The sequence below is a fragment of the Cotesia typhae genome, unplaced genomic scaffold (assembly GCF_013202065.1).
Source record: "Cotesia typhae breed Kobodo isofemale line unplaced genomic scaffold, CoteBio_Ctyphae contig_59, whole genome shotgun sequence".
NCBI classification, from domain to species: Eukaryota; Metazoa; Arthropoda; class Insecta; order Hymenoptera; family Braconidae; genus Cotesia; species Cotesia typhae.
Genome location: NW_027423761.1, coordinates 1,211,219 through 1,236,686, shown reverse-complemented (window position 1 = coordinate 1,236,686; position 25,468 = coordinate 1,211,219). Strand labels below are relative to the sequence as shown.

Here is a 25,468-nt window from a genome sequence, read left to right as displayed (position 1 = left end):
AGTTGCAAGGATGGCCTTTAGGGTCAACCCTTTTTCTAATTTTTTTTTAAAGGTTCATCCTTTTCGATTACATACTTGTTTATTATTTTCCTTGAGCACTCAATTAAAAGATTTACAATTAGGATTAAACTTTAGATTGGTTTAAACGCGGAAGAACTCTCTAGAGAACTTATTTTTTTTTTTTTGTAGTTTGTAAGACTTCAAAAAATTAAAAGACCAATTTCATGCTCCGTATAATTGTTAGAGACCTTTAAAAAGTTAATTATAAGATTTAAGGAAAAATATGAATAGTAAAGAATTTTTTTCAGCGTATTTTCTTGAGTTGATTTAAAAATTTTTAATTTGTATAAAGTAAATTGTAAAATCACAAAATTTTTTATCTATTATTTTTTTAAAAATGTTCTTTTTGAATTAGCACGTTAAAATATTAAATATTTAAACGTAAAAAATATTTTTACTGAAAAATTATTAGTGATAATTAAAAATAAAGATTAATCTGTGGAATTAAATTAAAATATTGATTTTTAAAATTTCTTCCGTCATAATTAAATAATTTTAATAAAAACTTTATTTTTTATGATTTATCAAATGTTTTTTTTCTTCATAATGAAGTTAGTCTCAAACAATTATTCGCAAATCTCAATAGTGTTAATTTATCACCTACATAAATACATAAGTTCGTATTAATTCTAATTAAATGTTGCAAACATAAGTACGGGGCTAACTTGTTTGACAAAATACTCAGATTAGCAATTAAATCTCAGTGGGCTTTGATAAAATCAACAAACACATTCAAGTAATACGTATACTCTAGGCAATACATTGGCAAAAGCCTTGACGTTTTGTATTACTAGTATGTCAGTTATGTGAAGGAAATTCTTTGCTGTGATACGCGAAAGTCAATCTACTCGAATTATTTTACGGTTGCATCGTCTTTCTCTGTCTTCCTGATAGTTCCTGGCATTACTATACTTTGAATAAGATATATCTAAGTGCCACTATGGCCTTGGTACCCGAGATTATTGTTTACAATGAAGAGAACGTCAAGCCAAAGAGGTTAAACCAGCATATTTCTGCGATTATTAGTAAGTAAACATCAATATAACGACAGAAATTATGTAGCTTTTATTCCGTTAAAAAAGTATAATAAAGTTTAAATATTTAAGCGGTCATTTTGGCGCCGGCGCATTCATGATTTTTTTACACAGAAATTATTATAAAAATTAATATAAAGTTTATTTAGATTGACAAATACAATTTTGAATAATACAAAAAATACTAAGTTAATTTTTTTTTATTTTTCTTTTATAAATAAATAACAATTACAAAAATTATTTATCTTCAATTTATAAATAGTTATTAATAAATAAAAAAAATTGCGGGTATAAAAAAAATGGAAAATTAAGCTTTTTTTTTTTTTTACAGTTTTTAATGCTAAAAAAATAGTAAAAATGAAAATGTTGATTTAGTTGTAGCTGATGCACTAGCTACTACTATAGAGAATCTGTTGTTTAAATTTGATTAAGATCAGGTCACTGGTTCCGGAGATATCATGTACGTAAACAAGAAGAACATACTTCGGAGATAAACGCGTTTAAGGGGGTATTTTGGTCTAGAAGCTTGAATTTAAATTCATTTTTAAGCGTGGTAAAAAAAAAGCGAATCAATAATTTTACTGTTCATTTTTTTATTAGATATTTATTGACAATTCAAGAATACAGAAAAAAAAAATTCAAAAGTTCAAAAAATTGGCAGCTATTAAAGTGGGCGCTAAAAAAAATTTGCATGCGACAATACCCACGATTCCAATCCTCCTAGCAATCTAGGAAGAAAAAGATTATTAATTTAGAGTAGTACTGCAACTGCACTAACTAAAAAAAAGTTGAAAAAAAAAATTTTTTTCATAAAATGGCAAGTGCCTAAAAAATAATTAATTTTCGAACCACTTTTTTGAGTTTTCGGAATTTTTTTGAAAGAGTAAATATTGAAATTTGGGGTCGAGGATAATTCTTGCGATAGAGAAGTCTATAAAGAAGACTTATACCAAATTTCAAGTAATTCGGTTCTGTAGAACTTGAGAAATTGTGGGTATCCTTACAATAAAAATACATGAGAGTGTAAAGTTAGTCAATAGTCGAAACGCGCAAAAAAATGGGACCTGATTCCTTATTGGTTAAAATTAAGGCGCGCTATTCAAATTTATAGTCGTATTAAAAAAGACAGTTTTAAGAAAATAATTTGAATTTTTTAAAATCCTCCTAAAGATACATTTTTAAAGGGTTAAACTTTGAAAATATAAAAAAAAAAAAAAAAAAATAAACAAATTTTTGAAATTTCTAGACCAGAATACCCCCTTATAGTTTTTTTAATTAAAAAAAAATTCTTACCCTAATTTAATCAGTATAAATAAATAAATAATCTAAGTTAATCAGTGATACCGATACAATACAAATTCGTCCGATCACTTAAAAATTTAACACAATCTTTGTAAAAAAAAATTTTTTTGAAAATTACAAACCAGAATGATCCCTTATGTCTCGTGAAAAAAAATATATCTTATTGTTATTTATTAACAAGCAAGTAATGTTCTCTGAGTACAAGACTATTACAATTTTCAGTATCATTTAGTGGTTTTGCGCTTGGAGTTACAATAGGATGGAATTCTAGTGCAGGTGATACATTGAGGAATGTTTTAAATGCCACAGCAACTGAGATAGGATTAGTGGGTGGCATAGTAAATGCCGGGGCGTGTGCTGGTATAATCATGTTACCATGTATTCTCAGATGTCTCAGTTACACCTCTAGCTACCTCATCAGCATCCCTATTTACTTGTTTGGATGGACATTTATTTGTTTGGCTGATCAAAAGGTTTTCAATGAGTATACAATATTTATAATCACAATTAATTAAATTGAATTAAACAAATATCACATTCACAGGTTTGGTGTCTCATTTTAGGAAGATTTTTATGTGGACTCGCTGGTGGTACTTGTTGCGTCCTATCACCTATTTTTATATCTGAGATGGCAGACAAAAATACCCGTGTACGGCTGCTGGTTTATTTTCAGCTTTTAATCAATTGCGGAATATTTTATGCCTTTTTAGTAGCGTACTTTTACGATGAGAAGGACGCTATTTGGCGTTATAGTATGATTTGTGGCGTCAGCTGTGCTCTTATTATTTGGATAGCGTTTTTACCCGAGACTCCGCTTTATTATTTATCGATTAACGACGAGCACTCAGCTATTAAATCAATCCAATGGTATTACGGTAATGGATCCAATAATGATTTGGATGAATATAAAACAATTATTAAAAGTAAAAATCGTGTATTTAAGGTATGTATGTATTTTTTTAATTTTTTAAGTCATACACTGTAAAAAGAGCGATGTTAAAAGTGGACTTATTTTAACACCTTGAGGTGTTAAAATAAAATAACACCGGTGTAACGGAGTATTTTTTCGGTGTTAAATCGGTAGAAAAACGGAGTAATACCAGTGTAAAAGCGGAGTAAACAGTCTATTTAAAATATCAAGATTATAAAATCTATAAAACATAATAAAACTTAGTTTTTAAATCAAGAAAATAAATAGAAAATTTATTAAAGTAGTATTCATTACACCGGCCCACTAAGAAAACTTCAGATTCAAATTCAGTGGAACAAAGTACATAAAAATCATACTCAATCTGAATCCAAAAAATTTTTTTCATCTCGATAATTTCGATTTTTCATGATTTCTTGCAGATTTTTTGGGTTTTTTCCAATTTTTTCAAATTTTAACGGCTCAAGGGGCTACTGAACGTTTAGATTCAGATTCAGTGAATTGACATACATAAAAATCATACTTGATCCGGGTCCACAAAATTTATTCATCGCTATGACTAGTTTTTCGCAATTTTTGCCTGTTTTGGAGGTTTTTTCCATTTTATTCCAAATTTTGAGGGTGTACGGGCAAAACTGACTTCAGATTAGAATTCAGCGCGTCAAAATAAAGATAGGTAGGTCCGGTCAAAAGTACAGACCACTTTTTTTTGTGGGCTGGTGTAATTTTTATGATTTTTAGTGAAATAGACAAAATTGTGCCTATAAAAGTTAAGAAAAAAATGTATGACATAAAAAAATATAAAAAGTCTATGAGTATTATCCAGAACAAATTTTAATTTTGGTTTGTAGTTATTTAAATTGTTACCTATGTAATACGAAGTTTATTTAAAAATTGTACAATTTTACACCTACCATTTAAATAATTAATAGTTTTATGAATTAATGAATATACTGTCCAATAGTAGTAATTTAGTGAATGAAAATATTCACAAAGTAAAATATCTTCAACATCGAAAAATATTTTAACACCAGAAAATTTTTAACACCGCTTTAACACGAGAAAGAAATATTTACACCGGCAGCGGTGTTATTTTAAGAGGCTTTTACCTTAAATGAGAAATCAAACATGATTTTTTTCAATGTTATTATAAAAATTTCCTTAATTAAATAGGTCTTAAAAAATTACAATGTTATCCGCGCAATAATCGTATGTCACGGAGTGATAATCATCCAACAATTAAGCGGCATAAACACTCTAACATTTTACGCTACTGTAATATTCAACAATGGAGGTTCCGGAGAGTTAACAGGAGCTCAACAAACCCTGGTAATCGGAGGGCTGCAGATTATATCAAGTATTTTTTGCATGCTGGTAATCGATTTTTGGGGCCGGAGAATACTGTTAGCTGTGTCTGGAATCATAATGGGTCTATCTATGATACTTTTCGGTAAGCCATAGTCCTTGAAAAAAATATTTTTTATTTCTCTCCAAAGACATATTATTTTTATCTTACCCTATCCTATTGTATTAATGGTACCACCCGCGGCTGGAAAAAACTGGGAAAGCATGATTGATGTTTATAAACGCGCAATATAACTTGTAGGTTGGTATATAAATGTCCGTGATGAAGATCCGGAGTTTTACGAAGAAAGTTATGGGTGGATACCGCCGGCATGTATGGTCATCTACTTCAGTGCATTCAATCTCGGTTTAGGTCCAATATCATGGTCTATTCTCGGCGACACACTTCCTATTGAGATCAAGACATTCAGCGCCTCAAGTGTTGCTTTCCTCAGCTGGCTCATATCACTGATAGCCACATTGACCTTCGGCGAACTTGCACAGTCTCTCGGTATTTCAAAAACGATGTGGCTGTTCGGTGGTTTCTGCTGTCTCGGAGCGATACTCTGTGGTGCTTTTGTGAGGGAAACAAGGGGCATGAGTTTGGCTGATATCCAGAACAAATTTAAGATTGATCCAGTACAAGTTGATAATAATTTTGAATCATAGAGAAAATTTATTAATTCGATAATTTTTTTTTTTTTTTTTTTTTCAAAAACTAGTTAATAAAAATTTATAAATCTATTTTTGTTTTTATTTCAACTCGAGTCGCTTTACTAAAACCATAAGGGCGTATCTCAAAATATACGCCCTCATGCCCCGGGTCAAAAAATTTAAACTGATTTTGAGCAAAATGATCTGCATTTGAACTTATTGATCTGTATTTGAACTTTTAAAAACATTTTCATCTGTATTTGATCTAATATTTAAATTATTTATCTGTTTTAAGTCTAAACAACCTTTTAGTAAAATAATTGAGCAGCTAGAAATATTTAATGCTGTTTCTAATTCAATAAGACTAAAAAGTTTGATCGGTTTTTAGTCTAGTTAATTTCCACTTGGACTTTATATATTGTTTTCAAATTCAATATCAAATCTTATACTGTTTTTGATCTACAATTTTAATTCTAAATGTTCAAAGGCCAAAAGTCGACTAAGATGGCGACTTATAATTTTGTTGAGTATAAAATATCTTATTAAAAATTATTACAAGTCGCATTTATTTGAAAAAATAAATTAAATTATAATATATTGATGCGCTCTCTTGTTTTATGAACTGATCGTTGATCATAATTTTACATCTGTCATATTTATTTGTCGTAGCTTAACATTTCATGGGCTATAAAAGTTTTGTATCTGCGAATATTAGTTGCAGTGATAACTAATAAATTTGTACTAACATACGTAAAATAGTTCTCATCGTTTCATTCGATCTAAATCTATAGTTTTCTAATCATCGATATTAAAGACAATGTCAATACATCGACAAGATTAAAATGTTGACAAGATGACAAGATTAATATTAAACTTTGTAATTTCACGCATCATTTAATGAGCGGTATTGACTATTTGGTAGTGCGAAGCATACCGTTTGATATACATTGCACCACCAAATAGTGAATAGTCACTTTAAGTTTCAGAGAATGAAAAGCCGTGCCCTGTAGAGGATCTTCGAGGACACTAATAAAACGATAATAAATAAGTAAATAAATATATTACTATTATTACGATTATTTTCATTATTATTATTATTATCGAATTCGTAAAAGGCGATCAAAAACCGACTAAAAATTATGGAACGTTTTGGTCTGTTTTTGACCTTGATGCGATCAAAACCAGCTAAATGATTGTGACAAAAAAATTCTGATTTTGATCTTGAAACAATGGAAAACAATTTTATTGTAACATCAAAAATTGTTTGAAATTGGTCTGAATTGGGAATAGTACGAGTTAAAACAGATTAAATTCTTATATAAAACAGATACACATAATAAAATTAAATTGAATGAAAAATATTAAAAATTTTCATTTTCAGTGTACAGCTAAGAAACAATATGCTATAAATTTTAATGAAACTGTCTAAACTCAACCCTGAAGTATTTATCCACGATAAAGAAAGCTTTTAAATGGATTCAATTATTAAAAAATAACAAGTGTATTTTTAAATCGATTTGCTTAATTTTATTATTTTTTTTTTAAAGAGAATTTAGACGAAAATTGAATACCGATATTATGTTGCAGAAGTTACGATAAAAAGCGTTATCGGAAATATAACGAGCAAAAAAATCTGGCAAGCAACGGAAGTTTTATAATTAATCACGAAATTATCTAACTAGAGTTTTTATCGAATAATTATGAGTACAGAATATATGGTTATAACATTATTAAAATAGCACGTAACGAACAATTAACTACCAAAAATTATATTGGAGTTTAAAACTCTTTAAACAGCTTCGTGTAATTTTTTCCAGAAAATTAAAAATGAAACTTTGTTTTATATATTTTTAGTAAAATTTATTTTCCAGTTGATTAATATAATTACATGTAATAAAATAAAAATTGCCAGTTTGAAAGCACTTAAATAATTTTAATTTTCTGTCTATCTTTATTTCTGTACTCACTCTTGATAGACAAGTACACTAGACATTAATTAATTGTCAGGCGGATTTCTGGCGACAATAAATTAACTATAATTGTCTACGAGTTTGGAGTATCGGATTTGAGCAATTTTAGGGTAACGAGCGATCGTTAAATATTGTCAAGAGATATCGTAGAGTACAGTGAGAATCGGTGTAAAGCAAGAAAGAGGAATGCTTATAATGAGAGTGAGAGAGTAAACGGGAGAATGAGAGATGGGAGCTTTTAAAGGGCTTTGTAAACCTCTTGACTTGCGGCCTCTCTAATGGCTTGACTATCTATCTCTTTAGAACTTTCCTACGATTGTTACGCTCCAACTGATCGATATTATTTTATTTCACGGATATATAGATATATGTGCTATAATCTAGGGTTTTGATCGAGTTAAATGTTATTTTAAGTTCAAAGTTAGATTGTTTTAGTGAGATAAGTATTTTTACAAGGCTATTATTATTATCACAGGCCACATACTTCACTGATATGTCAAGATATTTTATAATTCTCTCACATATAGCTATCACATTATTCATACGCACAAGTATATTGAGCCTATAAGGCATTTCAATTTAAATTGGATTGTTGGAATAATTGCACGCCTCATAAGCCAAGCGTTGAAATAGTGCTCCTACTCTCAAGTCAAAAATAATCGCCCAAAAGTTACATGTGATCTGAGGCTTTTCTTATTTTCTTCCCCAAGGGGAAGGGGAACTTAAAAAAGTTTGGTAATTTTTTACGACACGGAAAAAAAAAATATTGTTACTGAAGCCATCTGTTAGATACCTACTCGTAGATTCTTACTGTAGCAATGTGTATTTCTACAAGAGCACTACTCTAGGGCTACTGGAGCGATCTGTTAGTTGGCTAGGATCGCTAACCAACATTTTTCTTACAGCGCCCTCTTACCAGACAAAACGATTTAAATATTTATATTTTAATTATTTTATATTTAATAACAAAAAATTTTATTATTCTATCGATTTAATCTTTTATTAATTATTATTGAAAAATTATACGGATAAATAAAAAAGAATAAGTAATTAAAAATTATTAAATAGATTACATATTAAATTAACAAGTTTTTGATAATACTTATTTATTTTTCATGGACCATTTAAAAAAAATTGTCACAAGAATTTAAAAATTTTCAGTTTTATATATTTTTTGATGGTCAATTTTTTAAGAAATTTTTTGGGGGAGTTTTAAATAATTTGTTGGATCTATAAATTTACTCCACCACATTTTTCATTAAATTATTCGGATTTGATCCTGTCATTGCACTAATTATTTTCAACTTTATTTAAAAACTACCCAAACTATTAATATATCTATTGGAAAGAACAAAAAATTAATAAGCCAAAGTTTTTTTTAATCATAATCCATAACTCTCGACAGTCGCATATAAATTACAGGTTGCTAGTAAATAATTATATTAATTTTGGAGGTGATAAAATGTGTCAACAAACAAGACTGCGCGCAGAATCTGAGACTTGAACGAGGCATTTACCCCTGACAGCAATCCCGTATAGCTCTCCCAGCGCACCGGTTTAGCTATTTTAGCCAACTACTGTGTTCCTGCCAGAGCGATCTACCAGATGGCTCTGGTAACTCTCTAACAGTTGGTTGAGTGGGGATAGCTACTATAGCATTACAATATTGTTCTGAGAGCGATATTTTTTTTTTTCCGTGTAGAGTGACAGTATAGTGATTCCGGTGTAAAAGAGTCTTTAATTCCCAGAATTTATTCTTGATCATCAAATATCTTAGTGAGCTTATTCTGTATTTTGACCAGTAAGTTTATGGTTGTCTTGTAACAACGACCCCATGCACAAATACCTTCGTCCACAATACTTTCAAAGAGAGTATAGTAAATAGTTTTTAAGGCTTTCTTGTCTAATATATTTTTTAATTTATAGAAGATATAGGAAACATCTAATTTTTTTCACGACATTTGTTACGTGGACATCCCACCTTATATTTTGTTTAAATATAAACTCCTAAATTGCCATCTGATTCCACATATAAGTATAGTATAGAAGTATACTTATAGGCCCTAAACAATAAATAACACTCCAGACCTATGAACACTGTTTCCTTTTTGAGACTTCTGATAGAAAAAGTGATAAAGTCAACGTTCACATTTACAGGGAAGTCACAACTATAGAAAATTGTTTGTACATATTTTTGTGTTTACGAAGACATTATTTTTCCTGTCATATTCAGCTTAATAGTCTATAATAAAACTCTTTAAAAAACTGATCTTGTTTCATTTTTTTTTTTTTTTTTTTTTTTTTTCGTATTATCTTTTTTTCCCACGCTTCTTATCCAATATTTTTTTTTTTTTTTATATACAGGGTGTCTCAGAAGTCGTGAGCCACCGGACAGGGTGTGGTAGAAAATTGGATTCTGAATAGAAAAGTCCTTTACCATTTTTCGATCAGACCCATAGAAAAATTACTACAAATTTATGAAAATAGACCAATGAGGAGCGCGGTTTAGCGGCAGAACGGTAGGCGCAAGAGCGAGCGAGTGGAAGCGCGACAGGCAATGCGTGCGCGCTCGCTTGCACACGTGTGATATCATTGCTCAGTTATAGCGGGATGCCCGCATGCAATAATAATGATCAATGATACTCCTGTAAATAAAAAAATTAATATTAGAAAAATCATCCCATAGACAGCCCCATAAAATAAAAAATGTGCGATTTTTTGATAATTAAAACTCAAATTTTCGGTGTCACCGAAAAATGAAAAAAAAAGCCAACAGTCATATTCAATGATACCCCTGTAATTAAAAAAAAAAAAAAGAAAAGTTATAAAAGTACCCCATACACTCTGAGATACAGCCCCATAAAGCCAAAAATTTGCGATTATTTAATGATGAAATTCAAATGATCAGTGTGCACTTGAAGTTAAAAAAAAGCAATAAAAATAATCAGTGACACTACTGTAGACCAAAAAAATTGAAAAAAATAAAAAACTACCCCATAGACAGGGAGATACAGCCCCGTAAAGCCGAAAATTCGCGATTATTTAATAATGAAATACAAATGATCAGAGTGCACTTGAAGTGAAAAAAAAAAAAAGCAATAAAAATAATCAGTGACACTACAGTAGGTGAAGAAAATTTTTAAAAATAAAAACTACCCCATAGACAGGGAGATACAGTCCCATAAAGCCAAGAATTGTGCGATATTTCAATAATTAAAATAGAAATTTTCGACGACTACTCAAAATTTCAAATAAAAATCTAGGACTAATAGTTAACTATACCCATAACAATCAGAAAAAAATTAAAAATTACAAAAACCACCCCATAGACACTAAGATACAGCCTAATAAAGCCGAGTATTTCGGGATTATTTAACATAAAAATTAAAATATTCACAGTGCATTCGAAATAGAAAAAAATACCAATCAAAATTATCAGTGGTACTTTTGACCATCAGACAAATTTAAAAATTGTAAAAACACCCCATAGATACCGAAATATGACTTGATAACGCACAAAAATCGGGATTGCTTAGAAATTAAAATTCAAATTATTGGTGCCCATTGAAAATCAACAAAAGAAACCTTTTGTACTTATCGATTAAACTCCTGTGTATCGAAAAAATTATTATTTAAAAAACCACCCCGCAAACTCCGAATTATGATCCCATTAAGCTGAAAATTTCTGATTTTTAGTAATTAAAATGCTACTTCTCGGTGTCCGTTGAAAATAAATGAAAAGTATGAAAACTCATTTTCAGATATACTCTTGTAAGCAAAAAAAAATAAGATTTGAAAAAAACACCCCATTAACGGCGAGATAGGACCCCATAAATCCGCTAATTTGTGATTTGTTAGTAATTGAAATTGAAATTCTTGGTGTCCATTTAACAACAACAAGAGAAACCTATTGTACTTTTAAATTACACCCTTAAAAACATAAAAAAACTTAACTCTTGAAAATCCACCGCATAGACACTAACAAACATCCAAATAAAGCCAACAATTCGCGATTTTTCAATAATTAAAATTCAAATTTTCATATGACACCGAAAATTTCGATATCAATCCACAAAAAATCGATAAATCGCGGCTTTATGGAGGCGTATCTTGGGGTCTATGGGGTGAATTCTTGAATTTTGATATTTTCATTTATTAAAAGAGTAAATTGGAAAGTGGAATGAGTTTATGCTCTTTATTTTAAGTGGACACCGAGAATTTCAATTTAAGTCAATTAAAAATCGACAAATAGCGACTGTATGGGGATGTATCTCGGTGTCTGTGGGGTGGATTCTAAAATTTTGATTTATTATTTTATAACAGAGATAACATTAAAAAGTACAATAATTTTCTTTTACTTATTTTGAGTAGACACCGAGAATTTCAATTTAAATCAATAAAAAATCGAACAATTGTAGCATTGTGGGGTTGCCTCTCGGTGTTTATGGGGTGGATTCCAAAATTTTGATTTTTAATTCATAAAAAGGTTAAACTGGAAAGAAAGATAATTTTCTTTGAGTTATTCCGAGTTGACACCGAGAATTTCAACTTAACTTCACAAATAATGGAGAAATCGCAGCTTTATGGGGGTGTATCTCAGTGTCTATGAGGTAGTTTTTTATTTTTTTTCAATTTTTTTGGTCTACAGTAGTGTCACTGATTATTTTTATTGCTTTTTTTTAACTTCAAGTGCACACTGATCATTTGAATTTCATCATTAAATAATCGCAAATTTTTGGCTTTATGGGGCTGTATCTCAGAGTGTATGGGGTACTTTTATAACTTTTCTTTTTTTTTTTAATTACAGGGGTATCATTGAATATGACTGTTGGCTTTTTTTTTTTCATTTTTCGGTGACACCGAAAATTTGAGTTTTAATTATCAAAAAATCGCACATTTTTTATTTTATGGGGCTGTCTATGGGATGATTTTTCTAATATTAATTTTTTTTTATTTACAGGAGTATCATTGATCATTATTATTGCATGCGGGCATCCCGCTATAACTGAGCAATGATATCACACGTGTGCAAGCGAGCGCGCACTCATTGCCTGTCGCGCTTCCACTCGCTCGCTCTTGCGCCTACCGTTCTGCCGCTAAACCGCGCTCCTCATTGGTCTATTTTCATAAATTTGTAGTAATTTTTCTATGGATCTGATCGAAAAATGGTAAAGGACTTTTCTATTCAGAATCCAATTTTCTACTACACCCTGTCCGGTGGCTCACGACTTCTGAGACACCCTGTATACTACTTAATTATTGTTGATATGACATAAAAGATTATTTGACTTGCAACGCACGTCGACACGTTGATCAATAATTATCAGTTAAAAAATTAAATAAAAAACGTCATGAGCTCAGGATCATTGTATTATAATATTTTTGTTCGTCAATAATTTTTCATGTGTGTAGGCTTTACATAAAACCACGTATTAGTGGTCATCGAAGCCTTCACGCAGAAATCGCTGTCCAGACTATCTATTATACACAAGCTAGGAACATAAGCTCTCGTAAAAAGCCTGGATGTTCATATGAATGCAATCAATTCATCGTTACACAAGAGAAAGAAAATAAACAATTTATTTAAATTTTGGTTACCGCCGGTCAACTGGTTTGTTATCAATATTCATTTTGCTGTTTATCGTTTTAGTTTTGTTTAACTCGACATTTTTCAATAGTCAAACTCATTTCAATATCAACATTGTATATTGACTTTAATTTTGCCTCCGAGAATATCCAAGAGTATATGCATGTACTCAATGGGATGGCGGTTGGCCAACATTAAAGCAATAAAAAAATACGATATAAAATGAATGACAACAATGGACAGTTGAAAAAAAAAAAGGTATTGCTCTATCGATTCAAAGTTTATTATTGTGATTATTATGTTTCATTTTTTACCATTTGTCGAGTGCACTCAAGTTAAAACCGGGAATTTTTATGTTACTTTATAAAATTTGAATTTGTAATATTATTTTTTTGCTATCCTTTTTTTCAAGTCAATAAAATTATAATTTTACGACGTTTATCAATCTAGATTATACTGAGTGAAATAAATTTTTAGATAGTAGCTAGTATAATCCAGATTACAATGAGTATAATCTAGACTATAATTAATATAATCCAGATTACAATGTGTATATTCCAGATTATAATGAGTATAATCCAGATAACAATGAGTATAATCCAGATTACAATGAGTATTATCTAAATTTTTCTAGCTACGATCTGAAATTTTTTTTTTCACCTCAGATATCACTGAGTATAATCTAGGATGATATCCAGTGTCATCTTGTTCTTTCCGTTTGGGGTCACCATTTTAATTTTAATTTTTTTTAACGAAATTTCTAATTGATTTTAAATCCTTCTTACAGCGCACCCTTCCTTGCAGGTAATATCAATTTACGATAAATACATATTTATAAAGAGTAGAATTGATTTTTTTGAGAAAAATATTTGTATGCTTGGAAAAAAAGATAAAATAAATATGTTCTATTTATTCGATTTAACGATTACCTCTTTGTGTGAATATCAGTCATCTATGGAGCTATCTATCCATTTTAAATTCCAAAGAGGATGTTTGCTCGACATCGACGGTCGCTTGTGAGAAACGATCGTTCTCAGAATGATGGAACTGTAAATTCTCAAATTCGCAGATCCTATTTATTTTTCTTCTCACTCTAGCCATATATTACATAAATGAGAGAGCTTCAAAAAATATTTTTTTTTCCTCTTAAAGTGTGTAGTAAGGTTTGCGGCATTCGAAAGGGCTTGAAACGTTTTATCGTTCTAACAGTGTGATTTTTATTCTATCCATTTATAACAAGACAAAAATTCTTGAGCCAAGAAATTTTTTTTTTTTAAATAAGAATTTTATCTTAACTCTAAAATTTTAGCTCTTGGCTCAAAAAATATATTGTTTTCTTTATTGTAAAATTTTTTTTCTTGAGTCAAGCTACCCTTTCTATCATTGTATGACCTTCGAGTATGCTGCAATGTAATTAAATCAAAAATTATTAGGGAAAATACCCAGTGGTTGATCAGGTTTCAAAGTGAAATGTATTTACGTACACAGAAAAAAAGATTCACTTGAGTCAAGAAAATATTTTTTTTCCTAATTATTTTCTTGAGCGAAAAAAATTTTTTTTTGAGAAGAAATTTCACTTATTCCAACAAAATTAATTCTCTTGCTTTAAGAAATACGTATCTTGATCCAAGAAAATTTATTTAAATCAAGAAAATCTTGTTGTTTTGAGAAAATTCAGCCTCTTGCTCCAAAAAATTTAGCTCTTGATAGAAGTAAATTTTCTTGTCTTGAGAAAATTTCTCTCTTGCTCCAAAAAATTAAATATAAAGATAGAAGTAAATTTTCATGAATATTTTTAATGATTAACATGTCAAATGGGAAGATCAAATAATATTTCATCATTTTTTTTTCATTCAATATGTATAATTGCACGCTAAAATAATATAAAATGGGTATCAAATATTCAAGAGAAAAATTTTCTCAAGGTGAGAAAATTTTTTTCGCAGCTGAAGTAGGTGGCGCTGCTTCCCTAAGGTATTTAAAAATCCCTAAGTATCTAAAAATCTTGATCAAATATAAAAATTTATTGTATCAAGTATTTATGATAATTTGAATTAAAAAAAAAAAACTTCCACCAAGAATAGAATTTCAAGAAAAATTTTTACTTCGTCCAACACAACTTCGGTCTTCCTTCAAGCACCGGAAAATTTTCTTGAGCCAAGAATTTTGTTCTCCAGCCAAGAAATTTTTCTTTCTGTGCGGAAAAAATGTATTTTTACAACTTTTTTTTTTTGAGCTTGTAGTTCTTGATTTTTTACAATAAATTTTTTCAACTTAGTTTAGGACAAACCATGTTTTTCTTATTTAAAATCATCCCAACGGCTGTTGATGGATGTAAAAACTGTAAAATAAAAATTGATGATTAAATTTCTAAAATTATTATTTGTATAAGTTTAATGTATTATATTACTCTAAAAAATCGGTTCAAAAAAATCGCAAGAGTAAATTACAACTCTTGAACTCTTGAACCATTAACGTTGATAGACATTTAGGCGCATCGATAAATCATTTATCAGTTCACGAGTGTTTCTGTCATTTTCCATAATTCTGCTTATAAACGCTTATGAAAAGGTCATATAAAAGGAAAAAATTTTCATCCTCCTTCTTTAGTTACAGCGAAGAAGCTTTAGAGATCTTTTTAATGCGAGTGAATATTATATATATTTATCCATGCTGTACAGACTTCAGTTTTCCTTTTCCTTAACATAAATATTAAATTTCTCCCGATCAGAACAACCGGTTATACCATTTTTTTATATAAACGCTGATGATAAATTGCCGAACGTGATTCAGCAGAACCATAAAAAAGATGTGCTGTTTTAAAAAATATTAATAAAATTTAAATTGACTATTTATTTCTATTTCGTCTGTTTATATTTATAAAAAAAACAATCCCACGATGAGATTTTTTTATTTTATAAAAAATTCTTCAAGCAATATAAATTATATCGTGAATATAAATAACATAAGCGACCTTTAAAATTTAAAAATACGTAATAAAGTTAAAAAAAAAAGCTGAATATATAAAGTAAAAGGGGCTGGGTGGAACAATGGCGAACAAATTAATTTCATCGTCAAAGCCAGGATTATTACCAGATCTTTATTCACGTATACATCTTCAATTGGATTTATAATCTAATATTACGATTATACAATTCAATGTATATTAACACGATTGTATATATGAACATACATATCAAAGCTAACTGACATCTGTTGGCAATATCTCATTCCAAAACAAAATACGCAGAGAGCTTTTCAGTGGTATTGGAAGAATGCCAAACCGCTGACTATCTCGATCTTATAAAAGTCACGATACTTACAACTTACCTCATTTCTTCTACACCCACCACCTTCATCTATAGCTATCTTATTTTACTGGCACGAGGAACGTCCACCTAAGCCTGTTATAATTTTACTCGATGATTTATAACAACAGACAGTTTATTTATTTATTTATCGAGTTTTAAGTTTTTTTTTTTTTTAAATTGTTGGAACAATTTCCAAATACAAATGTATCAAGATGGGTCAAAAAAAAATTCGTAAATCTTCTAAGGGTAGAATTTTTATAACCTTTGACTTACTTTTGAATTTTCTGGCTGAGTTACGATCGATTGAAAATGAAAAAAGTCAATATTACTTGGTTTTGTGTCGGAGTGGCCTGGGTCAAAAAATTTAATCTGTTTTATGATAAATGAAAATTTTTAATATTTTTCATTCAATTCAATTTTATTATGTGTATCTGTTTTATATAAGAATTTAATCTGTTTTAGCTCGTACTATTCCCAATTCAGACCAATTTCAAACAATTTTTGATGTTACAATAAAATTGTTTTCTATTGTTTCAAGACCAAAATCAGAATTTTTTTGTCACAATCATTTAGCTGGTTTTGATCGCATCAAGGTCAAAAACAGACCAAAACGTTCCATAATTTTTAGTCGGTTTTTGATCGCCTTTTACGAATTCGATAATAATAATAATAATTAAAATAATCGTAATAATAGTAATATATTTATTTATTTATTTATTATCGTTTTATTAGTGTCCTCGAAGATCCTCTACAGGGCACGGCTTTTTATTCTCTGAAACTTAAATAGTGACTATTCACTATTTGGTGGTGGAATCTATACCAAACGGTATACTTCGCACTACCAAATAGTGAATACCGCTCATTAAATGATGCATAAAATTACAAAGTTTAATATTAATCTTGTCATCTTGTCAACATTTTAATTTTGTCGATGTATTGACATTGTCTTTAATATCGATGATTAGAAAACTATAGATTTAGATCGAATGAAACGATGAGAACTATTTTACGTATGTTAATACAAATTTATTAGTTATCACGGCAACTAATATTCGCAGATACAAAACTTTTATAGCCCATGAAATGTTAAGCTATGACAAATAAATATGACAGATGTAAGATTATGATCAACGATCAGTTCATAAAACAAGAGAGCGCATCAATATATTATAATTTAATTTATTTTTTCAAATAAATGCGACTTGTAATAATTTTTAATAAGATACTTAAGACTCAACAAAATTATAAGTCGCCATCTTAGTCGACTTTTGGCCTTTGAACATTTAGAATTAAAATTGTAGATCAAAAACAGTATAAGATTTGATATTGAATTTGAAAACAATACATAAAGTCCAAGTACAAATTAACTAGACTAAAAACCGGTCAAACTTTTTAGTCTCATTGGATTAGAAACAGCATAAAATATTTATAGCTGCTCAATCATTTTACTAAAAGGTTGTTTAGACTTAAAACAGATAAATAATTTGAATAGTAGATCAAATACAGACGAAAATGTTTTTAAAAGTTCAAATGCAGATCATTTTGCTCAAAATCAGTTTAAATTTTCCGACCCGGGATTCATTACATTTAAAAATACATTAGATTTAAATCCAGTATCTCATGGTGGTGCAAATTTTAAATCAACTCGATTGACACCACAGATGATATAGTTTTTGTATAACCTGATACGATTTTTTTCAAATGTGTGCAAGTAAGCTCTCTTCCCAATGCTCTATAATGTTGCGACGTTCCATCCATTATTCAAATTATTTAATTAATTTCTTAGGACATTAATACATAATATCATTAGGTCATATATAGTTTCTCAAAGGGAGTAACTCACGAGGTAACTGAATCATAGCGATGTTTCTCGAGGCAGTTTACAATTCAAGTGACTGCTCAGAATTTTGACAAGGTATATAGCAGAGCAAATTTTACCCGAGCTTAGAGTCCTTAGCACGGAGTTGTTTCAGCATGAGTTGTTGTGGCCGGATTTGGTTTCAGCACTAGCCGTTCTAATTGGGTTAGTAGTGAGGATGCTTGGTCAATCATATTCGAGCATTGCGAAAAGTTCTACCAATGGCTTGCAGGGTCAACCATTTTCCAAATTTTTTTTTTTTTTGGTCTCTGGTGATTTTGAAATGGTAAATAATGATTTAACAATAGTATTAACCCTCCGACTACAGTAAATGATCTGGCCACACAATACACCACGGATAATCTAAATTACATTATAATTAATCCTCTTTCATGTGCAAATCAGTATTAAAAATATTCATTTCAAAATTAATATTCCATAATTAATTTTTTAAGTAATGTAGACGGATTTAGTTCTGTTTGGGAGTTAGTAACTTCATAATTTCGAAAAGAGCAATTTTTGAAGCTTTGTTTCTCTGAAACGACTCAACTTACATAAATCTTCATTCGGGCCTTCTTACGGAGCTTTCGACCCCCTACATAAAACATTCCTTGATCATCCTTGTACGGAGATTTATTATCAAGATACGGAATTTTAAAGTTAGAAAAAAAAATAGTTTTTACTTAAATGAGAAACGGAATTTTGCAAATATAAATTTTTCTTTCAATTGATTCAGAGTATTTTGAAGAATTATAGAATAATTTCTTGAGAATTTTTTTTCCTTGACTCAAAAAACATATTTTTAACTTCAGAGTAATTAAAAATTTTCAAAAGTTGGGACATTATTGCTCGTGTAAAAAAAATCGTCTTAAAATTGTCTTAAAAAATCTTTAAATACACGGAAATAACAAGATGACACTGGATATCATCCCAGATTATACTCAATGATATCTGTGGTGGGAAAAATTTTCAGATAGTAGCTAGTATGATCCAGATTATACTGGGTGATATCTGGATTATACTCATTGTAATCTGGATTATACTAACTACTATCTTAATTTTTTTTTCACCCAATATAATCTGGGATGATATCCAGTGTCATCTTGTTCTTTCTGTGTGATATCAAAAAAATCTTATAAGTTTTAAAAAAATTTTCGAGTATTTTAAGATGAACTTCATCATGATTTTTGAACCAGAATTGCCCAAAATTTTAAGTACACAGTAAAAAATTTTGCATCTTTACGTCAAAAAATTTTGTGTTAAATATTTATCACTTTTATACGTAAATTTAACATTTATTGTATTAAATTAACACAAAAAATTGTTAAATATTTAATATAAAAATTTTTAACACAAAATTTTTCGACGTATTGACGTAAAATTTTCTACTGTATGTTGATTTACAGAAATAAGTCAGAAATTTATATATATTAAATATTTTAATTTAGATAAGTAAATATACTCAAGACAAAACAAGCGTACCCACGCAAAGAAAGGCATTGTAGTATTCCCATATTACTTAAAAAAGAAGAATCACAGTAGAATAAATGATGAAATAAAACTACGTAAAAGAAGTTGAAGTAAAGATGAAAACAAAGAAAAAGTAAAGCTGCTGACAAAAAGACTTGATTGCACATGAATAAAGTGAATATTGAAGCCGTAAATTAGATGTTAGAGTTTCTACATTGTAGAAAAAATAAAAAAATAATTTATAGATTCATATAGATTGGTTGATTGACGAGTAAATAAAAAATCAAAATAATTGTAAGATCAGGACGATAATACGGACAGTAAATTTACTGAGAATTGTATACACAGATATAAAGTTGACTCATGGCTGTCTGCATGTAGGAAAAATAAAGAACAAAATACAAGCAAAAGTTGAAGTCGAAAAAAAGATCGAAAAAGTTAGAATAAAGAGGTCGAATTCGGAAAATAGAGCATGGGGACCACCGAGACTGTGCAGGCTTGAGCGAGATAGAAAATAAGGGTAGCTGAGAGAAGCCGCTCCATCGATTTACCCGGGGGACGTGCATCCACCGCTCATCGACTACTACTCTCTCTCTCTCTCGACTCAGTACCAACACAACTCTAGTACCTTGACATTCATATAGACTTTACTAACATTCGTATCAATTTGTACGGTCTTTTTCACTAAATACGTGACAGCAAGTCAAAGCCCGTCGAGTATCATCAAAAAATTTTTAAAACTTTTAAATTAATTTTTAATTAGACCCAGAAATATTTTAATTCATATCTTTCAGTTATTTTTATTACAACTTTCAAACGTTAGAACTGAACAATTTTATTTCTGCACAATAAGATTAATTACATTTTTTAAATAAATATAATAAAAATTGATGAGAAAAAATTTTTAAACTATCGTCAATATTTAAATATTAAATATGAAAAACTTGTTTTTGATTTCTGACTGTTAGAGAGACATTAATGTGAGTTAATCATCATAAATGTCCATCACCCCCTTAAACCTCACGTCAAAATACCATACTAATGATGCCATTCTATTCACCCGACCAGTCTTGTATTGCTTTCAATTCACTCTAATTGTTTCAATATTGCTTGCAATTTACATTAGAGGTGAACAAATATTAGGCCATAGTTTAGGTAAGTCAATGGTTAAGTCTTGCGGTGAAATTCTCGTTAATTAACCTACATTTCTAAAAAAAAAAAAAAAAAAAAAAACCATTGCTCCTAATTAAATAACCCGGGTCGAAAAATTTAAGCTGATTTTGAGCAAAATGATCTGCATTTGAACTTATTGATCTGTATTTGAACTTTTAAAAATATTTTCATCTGTATTTGATCTACTATTCAAATTATTTATCTGTTTTTAAGTCTAAACAACCATTTAGTAAAATAATTGAGCAGCTATAAAAATTTTATGCTGTTTTTAATCCAATGAAACTAAAAAGTTTGATCGGTTTTTAGTCTAGTTAATTTGTACATGGACTTTATGTATTGTATTCAAATTCAATATGAAATTTTATACTGTTTTTGATCTACAATTTTAATTCTAAATGTTCAAAGGCCAAAAGTCGACTAAGATAACGACTTATAATTTTGTTGAGTCTTAAGTATCTTATTAAAAATTATTACAACTCGCATTTATTTGAAAAAATAAATTAAATTATAATATATTGATGCGCTCTCTTGTTTTATGAACTGATCGTTGATCATAATTTTACATCTGTCATATTTATTTGTCATAGCTTAACATTTCATGGGCTATAAAAGTTTTGTATCTGCGAATATTAGTTGCAGTGATAACTAATAAATTTGTATTAACATACGTAAAATAGTTCTCATCGTTTCATTCGATCTAAATCTATAGTTTTCTAATCGTCGATATTAAAGACAATGTCAATTGTCATCGACAAGATTAAAATGTTGACAAGATGACAAGATTAATATTAAACTTTGTAATTTCATGCATCATTTAATGAGCGGTATTCACTATTTGGTAGTGCGAAGTATACCGTTTGGTATAGATTGCACCACCAAATAGTGAATAGTCACTATTTAAGTTTCAGAGAATGAAAAGCCGTGCCCTGTAGAGGATCTTCGAGGACACTAATAAAACGATAATAAATAAATAAATAAATATATTACTATTATTACGATTATTTTCATTATTATTATTATTATTATCGAATTCGTAAAAGGCGATCAAAAACCGACTAAAAATTATGGAACGTTTTGGTCTGTTTTTGACCTTGATGCGATCAAAACCAGTTAAATGATTGTGACAAAAAAATTCTGATTTTGGTCTTGAAACAATAGAAAACAATTTTATTGTAACATCAAAAATTGTTTGAAATTGGTCTGAATTGGGAATAGTACGGGCTAAAACAGATTAAATTCTTATATAAAATAGATACACATAATAAAATAAAATTGTTACGTCGAAAACGCAACTAAAATTTAATTATTTTTATCCTAGCCGTTAGGCTAATAGATAAGGATCTGAAGCTTTATGGGAAGGGGTTGAAGTTATAATATAAGAAAATGAATTTAATTTAATAAATATATTATAAAATTATCATACAAAGATTTGAATTATTAAAACAAACATAAAAATCTCAATTAAGAACTTACTTAAATGTCATTGTTACCGTTTCTTTACATAATTGAAATTTACTTTACTAACAATTTTTTTTTTTGAATCTGACGCGTGGTTTCATTAAAACTTATAAAAACTTTTTCGATGTTAACACTAGGACGTCAGGACAACGAGAGATATTTTTGTTGAAAAATCGTAAAGGTGTCGAATTTTAGGGCGTTACTTATTTTTACTAGATGGCAGAAATAATATCCAATTATTTTTCTATTTCCTTGAGCCCTTGCCCTCTCTCTTAGATTTTTCTATAATGTTGCATGAGTCCCCTCTACTTGGGTCAGAGTACAATATCGCTTCTCCTTTACTCTTATGCTCTATTATACATCTATCTGTTTGTGTATACGTAAGCGCATTTATGCATAGACAAAGACATACATGTGTGCTATTTTACATTAAATTATTTACTGTGACCAAATTTTTATATTAAATTAGTTAGATAAAAATTAATTTGTGCATAGATTACAAATTATCATTAGTTTTTTAGATCTAAATTTTTCTTTTTTATTTAAGTCGTTATTTTATTCGAAAATAAAAGAAACATTTATTTATTTTTTTTTTTGTTTAAACTTAAATTATAGTTATTAAATTTTTTTCCTTAAATTATCAACATATATATATATATTTTTTTTTCTGTTGATACTAGAATTATCATAACATTCCTTTTTATTTTTTTCTTTTATCATTATTTACTTTTATTTTATTTAAACTATTGTTTATATATACATTTATTTTGTTATCGAAAACTTCTATTTCGGATCTCGACAAAGTTTAAAATTCTATTAGGGTATTTGTTCAGGCTCAAATCCCTTAGTATGGTCAGGCCCAACTAAAACTAAATTTTTCAAATAAGTTTCTTTTGAAAATGCTATTGATAAATTTGAAGATAACAAAATTTTAAAAATAAAATAAATGTATGTAATTAGTTGTAAGAACATAAAATTATTTATGAATAATTAAATTCTATTTGTTACAAAATAAAAATGTCGGACGTTGAGTCCGACATAACAAATTGAATGAAAAATATTAAAAATTTTCATTTATCATAAAACAGATTAAATTTTTTGACCCGGGAAAATTCCAATTTTAAATTCGTGACAATGGCGCGAAAGATTCAAAAGTATTTATAATTTATTTTTATCAACTTTATTTATTTATTTATTTGAGTGAGTTTTTATTTATATAAACTTTAATTTAATCATTACACTATTTATTTTTTTTTTTTCGAAAGGAAAAAAGTGAAAATCAAAATATATTTGCCCTTAAAGTGTTTTATTCATCAATAATTATAAATTTGTTCAAATTTTAAGCGTTAATATTATTATTGGAGTTGGTGTTTCTATTTCCGGAACTTCTGAAAAAAATATTGTTTAAAAATAAATAATTTTATGATTTTAACAATCGTTCTAAAAATATAATTATTTTAATAATCTTACTCTTTGCTTGGACTGTGCAGACTTCTTCTGTACGAGCCTGCGTTAACATTAACATTGGTGTTTGCATTTTCATTAGAATTTTCATTAGAACCCACCACAACAGGCATCGACATAGGCATAGGCATAGGCATAGGCATAGGCATAGGCATTGATAATGCTGGATTAATTCCTGATGGAATGGGTAAATTAGACATTGCCGCGGGAGAATAACCTGGGTAGTAGTTAGGCGATTGCATAACATTTAACGGCACTCCCGAATACATTGATCCTTGAGAACGTGGTCCAGGTGATAACTGTCCGTAGCCTAATCCTCCATTTGTTGGGTAGTACTGAATTTAATTAAATTTTATTATTTTATTTTTTTTTTCAAAAATTTTTTTTTGAAAAAAAAAAAAAAAAAAATTGGCATTATTTTTATGACAAAAAATTAATTTGTTGGAAATTTTGAATATTTTTTATCAAATTATTAACACTGTTTTACACAAAAGTGTTAAATATTTAACATAAAATTTTTTACACTATTATTTTTATTAAAAAAATTTTATATTGTAATTTTAACATGAATAAAGCTTTAAAAATTATTAACAAGCTTTGTGTTAAAAAGTTTTGAAAGAAAAATGTTTTTGGAAAAAAATGGGCATTTTTGTGATAAAAAATTAATTTGTTGAAAATTTTATTTTTTTTGGAAAAGAAATGAAAATTTTTCTCAGATAAATTTTCTTGTTAAAAAAAAGTTTTCTAGATTTGGAAAAAAAAAAAAATTTTAATAGACAATTTCCGAATTTTCATCCAAAATTTTTTCTTTTCAAATCTAGAAATTTTTTTTATCAAGAAAATTACACAGTTTAAAAAATTTTGCGGAAATTATTATAGAGAGTCTCAAAATAGTCTTAAAATAATCTAAAAATCGTCTAAAAAAAATCTTAAAATAGTTTTAAAAAAATCTTAAAATAGACTTGAAAAAAATCTTAAAATAGTCTTCAAAAATTTTAAAATAGTCTCAAAAAAAATCTTAAAATAGTCCAATATAATACCAATTTTATTTTTTTTATCATTATTGCATTAAATAAAATTTTTAAAAAATGATTAACACAAAGTGATTCTGTCAAAAATACAAAAATTGATAAAAAAAAAACCCCGTTTTAATAATGATTAAGTAAATTTTCTGATTAATTTTAAGTGATAAAATGGATTACTTAGATACATCAATTATTGGCGGGTCGAAAAAGTAAATAATCTAATTATCGGCGTACCGTTTCACCAATCATTCACGATTCTAATGCGCATGATTTATTAGTTTGTTGAAAGGGACAATAAAAAATCAAATTATTTTTAATTTTTTTAATTATTAATTATTAAAAATTAGTTAAAAAAAATTAAAAGGCTATTTTTATCAACTTCAATTAATTATATTTTTTATTAATAAATATTTAATGTTTTTTAACGAAAAAAAATTTAATTTTTGAATTATGAAGATTGTTTAACAATATATGCAATTATTAATTAAATTTTAGGCAATTAAATGTATATAAAAATAAAATAGGGCATCAATAAAAGAAAAAAAGGACTAGATCATCAAATAATTAAAAAAAACTTTACCTGAGCAAAAGCAATACCGATGGATGCAAACAAAGATAAAATTCCAAATAACATTTTTAATTTTTTATTCTACGGCAGCTTTTGTGCTCTAGAATTTAACTGAATCCACCTTGTTAACTGTTAACTGTTTTTTATAACCTATATATAGTGCTTAATAAAATAAAAATACGATATTTTTAATCTGTAAGAAACTAATTGCCAATTAAAAAACATCAAAATAAGAATGGCATTTATGTAAAAAGTTTCCTAC

General features: G+C 28.5%; 2 protein-coding genes across 2 annotated transcripts; one reads left to right on the top strand and one right to left on the bottom strand.

Moving 5' to 3' along the window:
• The first annotated feature begins 882 nt into the window (after window positions 1–882).
• LOC141532229 (facilitated trehalose transporter Tret1) lies at window positions 883–5,340 on the top strand. The gene is made up of 5 exons (XM_074250473.1): window positions 883–1,085; window positions 2,619–2,869; window positions 2,941–3,339; window positions 4,498–4,774; window positions 4,931–5,340. The coding sequence occupies exons 1-5, from the start codon at window positions 1,001–1,003 to the stop codon at window positions 5,335–5,337; spliced, it is 1,419 nt and encodes a 472-aa protein (XP_074106574.1). The 5' UTR covers window positions 883–1,000; the 3' UTR covers window positions 5,338–5,340.
• Window positions 5,341–23,471: 18,131 nt separating this feature from the next.
• On the bottom strand, window positions 23,472–25,342 carry LOC141532381 (uncharacterized). The gene is made up of 3 exons (XM_074250711.1): window positions 25,219–25,342; window positions 23,620–23,948; window positions 23,472–23,537 (listed from the first exon to the last, which is right to left on the bottom strand). The coding sequence occupies exons 1-3, from the start codon at window positions 25,270–25,272 to the stop codon at window positions 23,489–23,491; spliced, it is 432 nt and encodes a 143-aa protein (XP_074106812.1). The 5' UTR covers window positions 25,273–25,342; the 3' UTR covers window positions 23,472–23,488.
• Window positions 25,343–25,468: the final 126 nt, after the last annotated feature.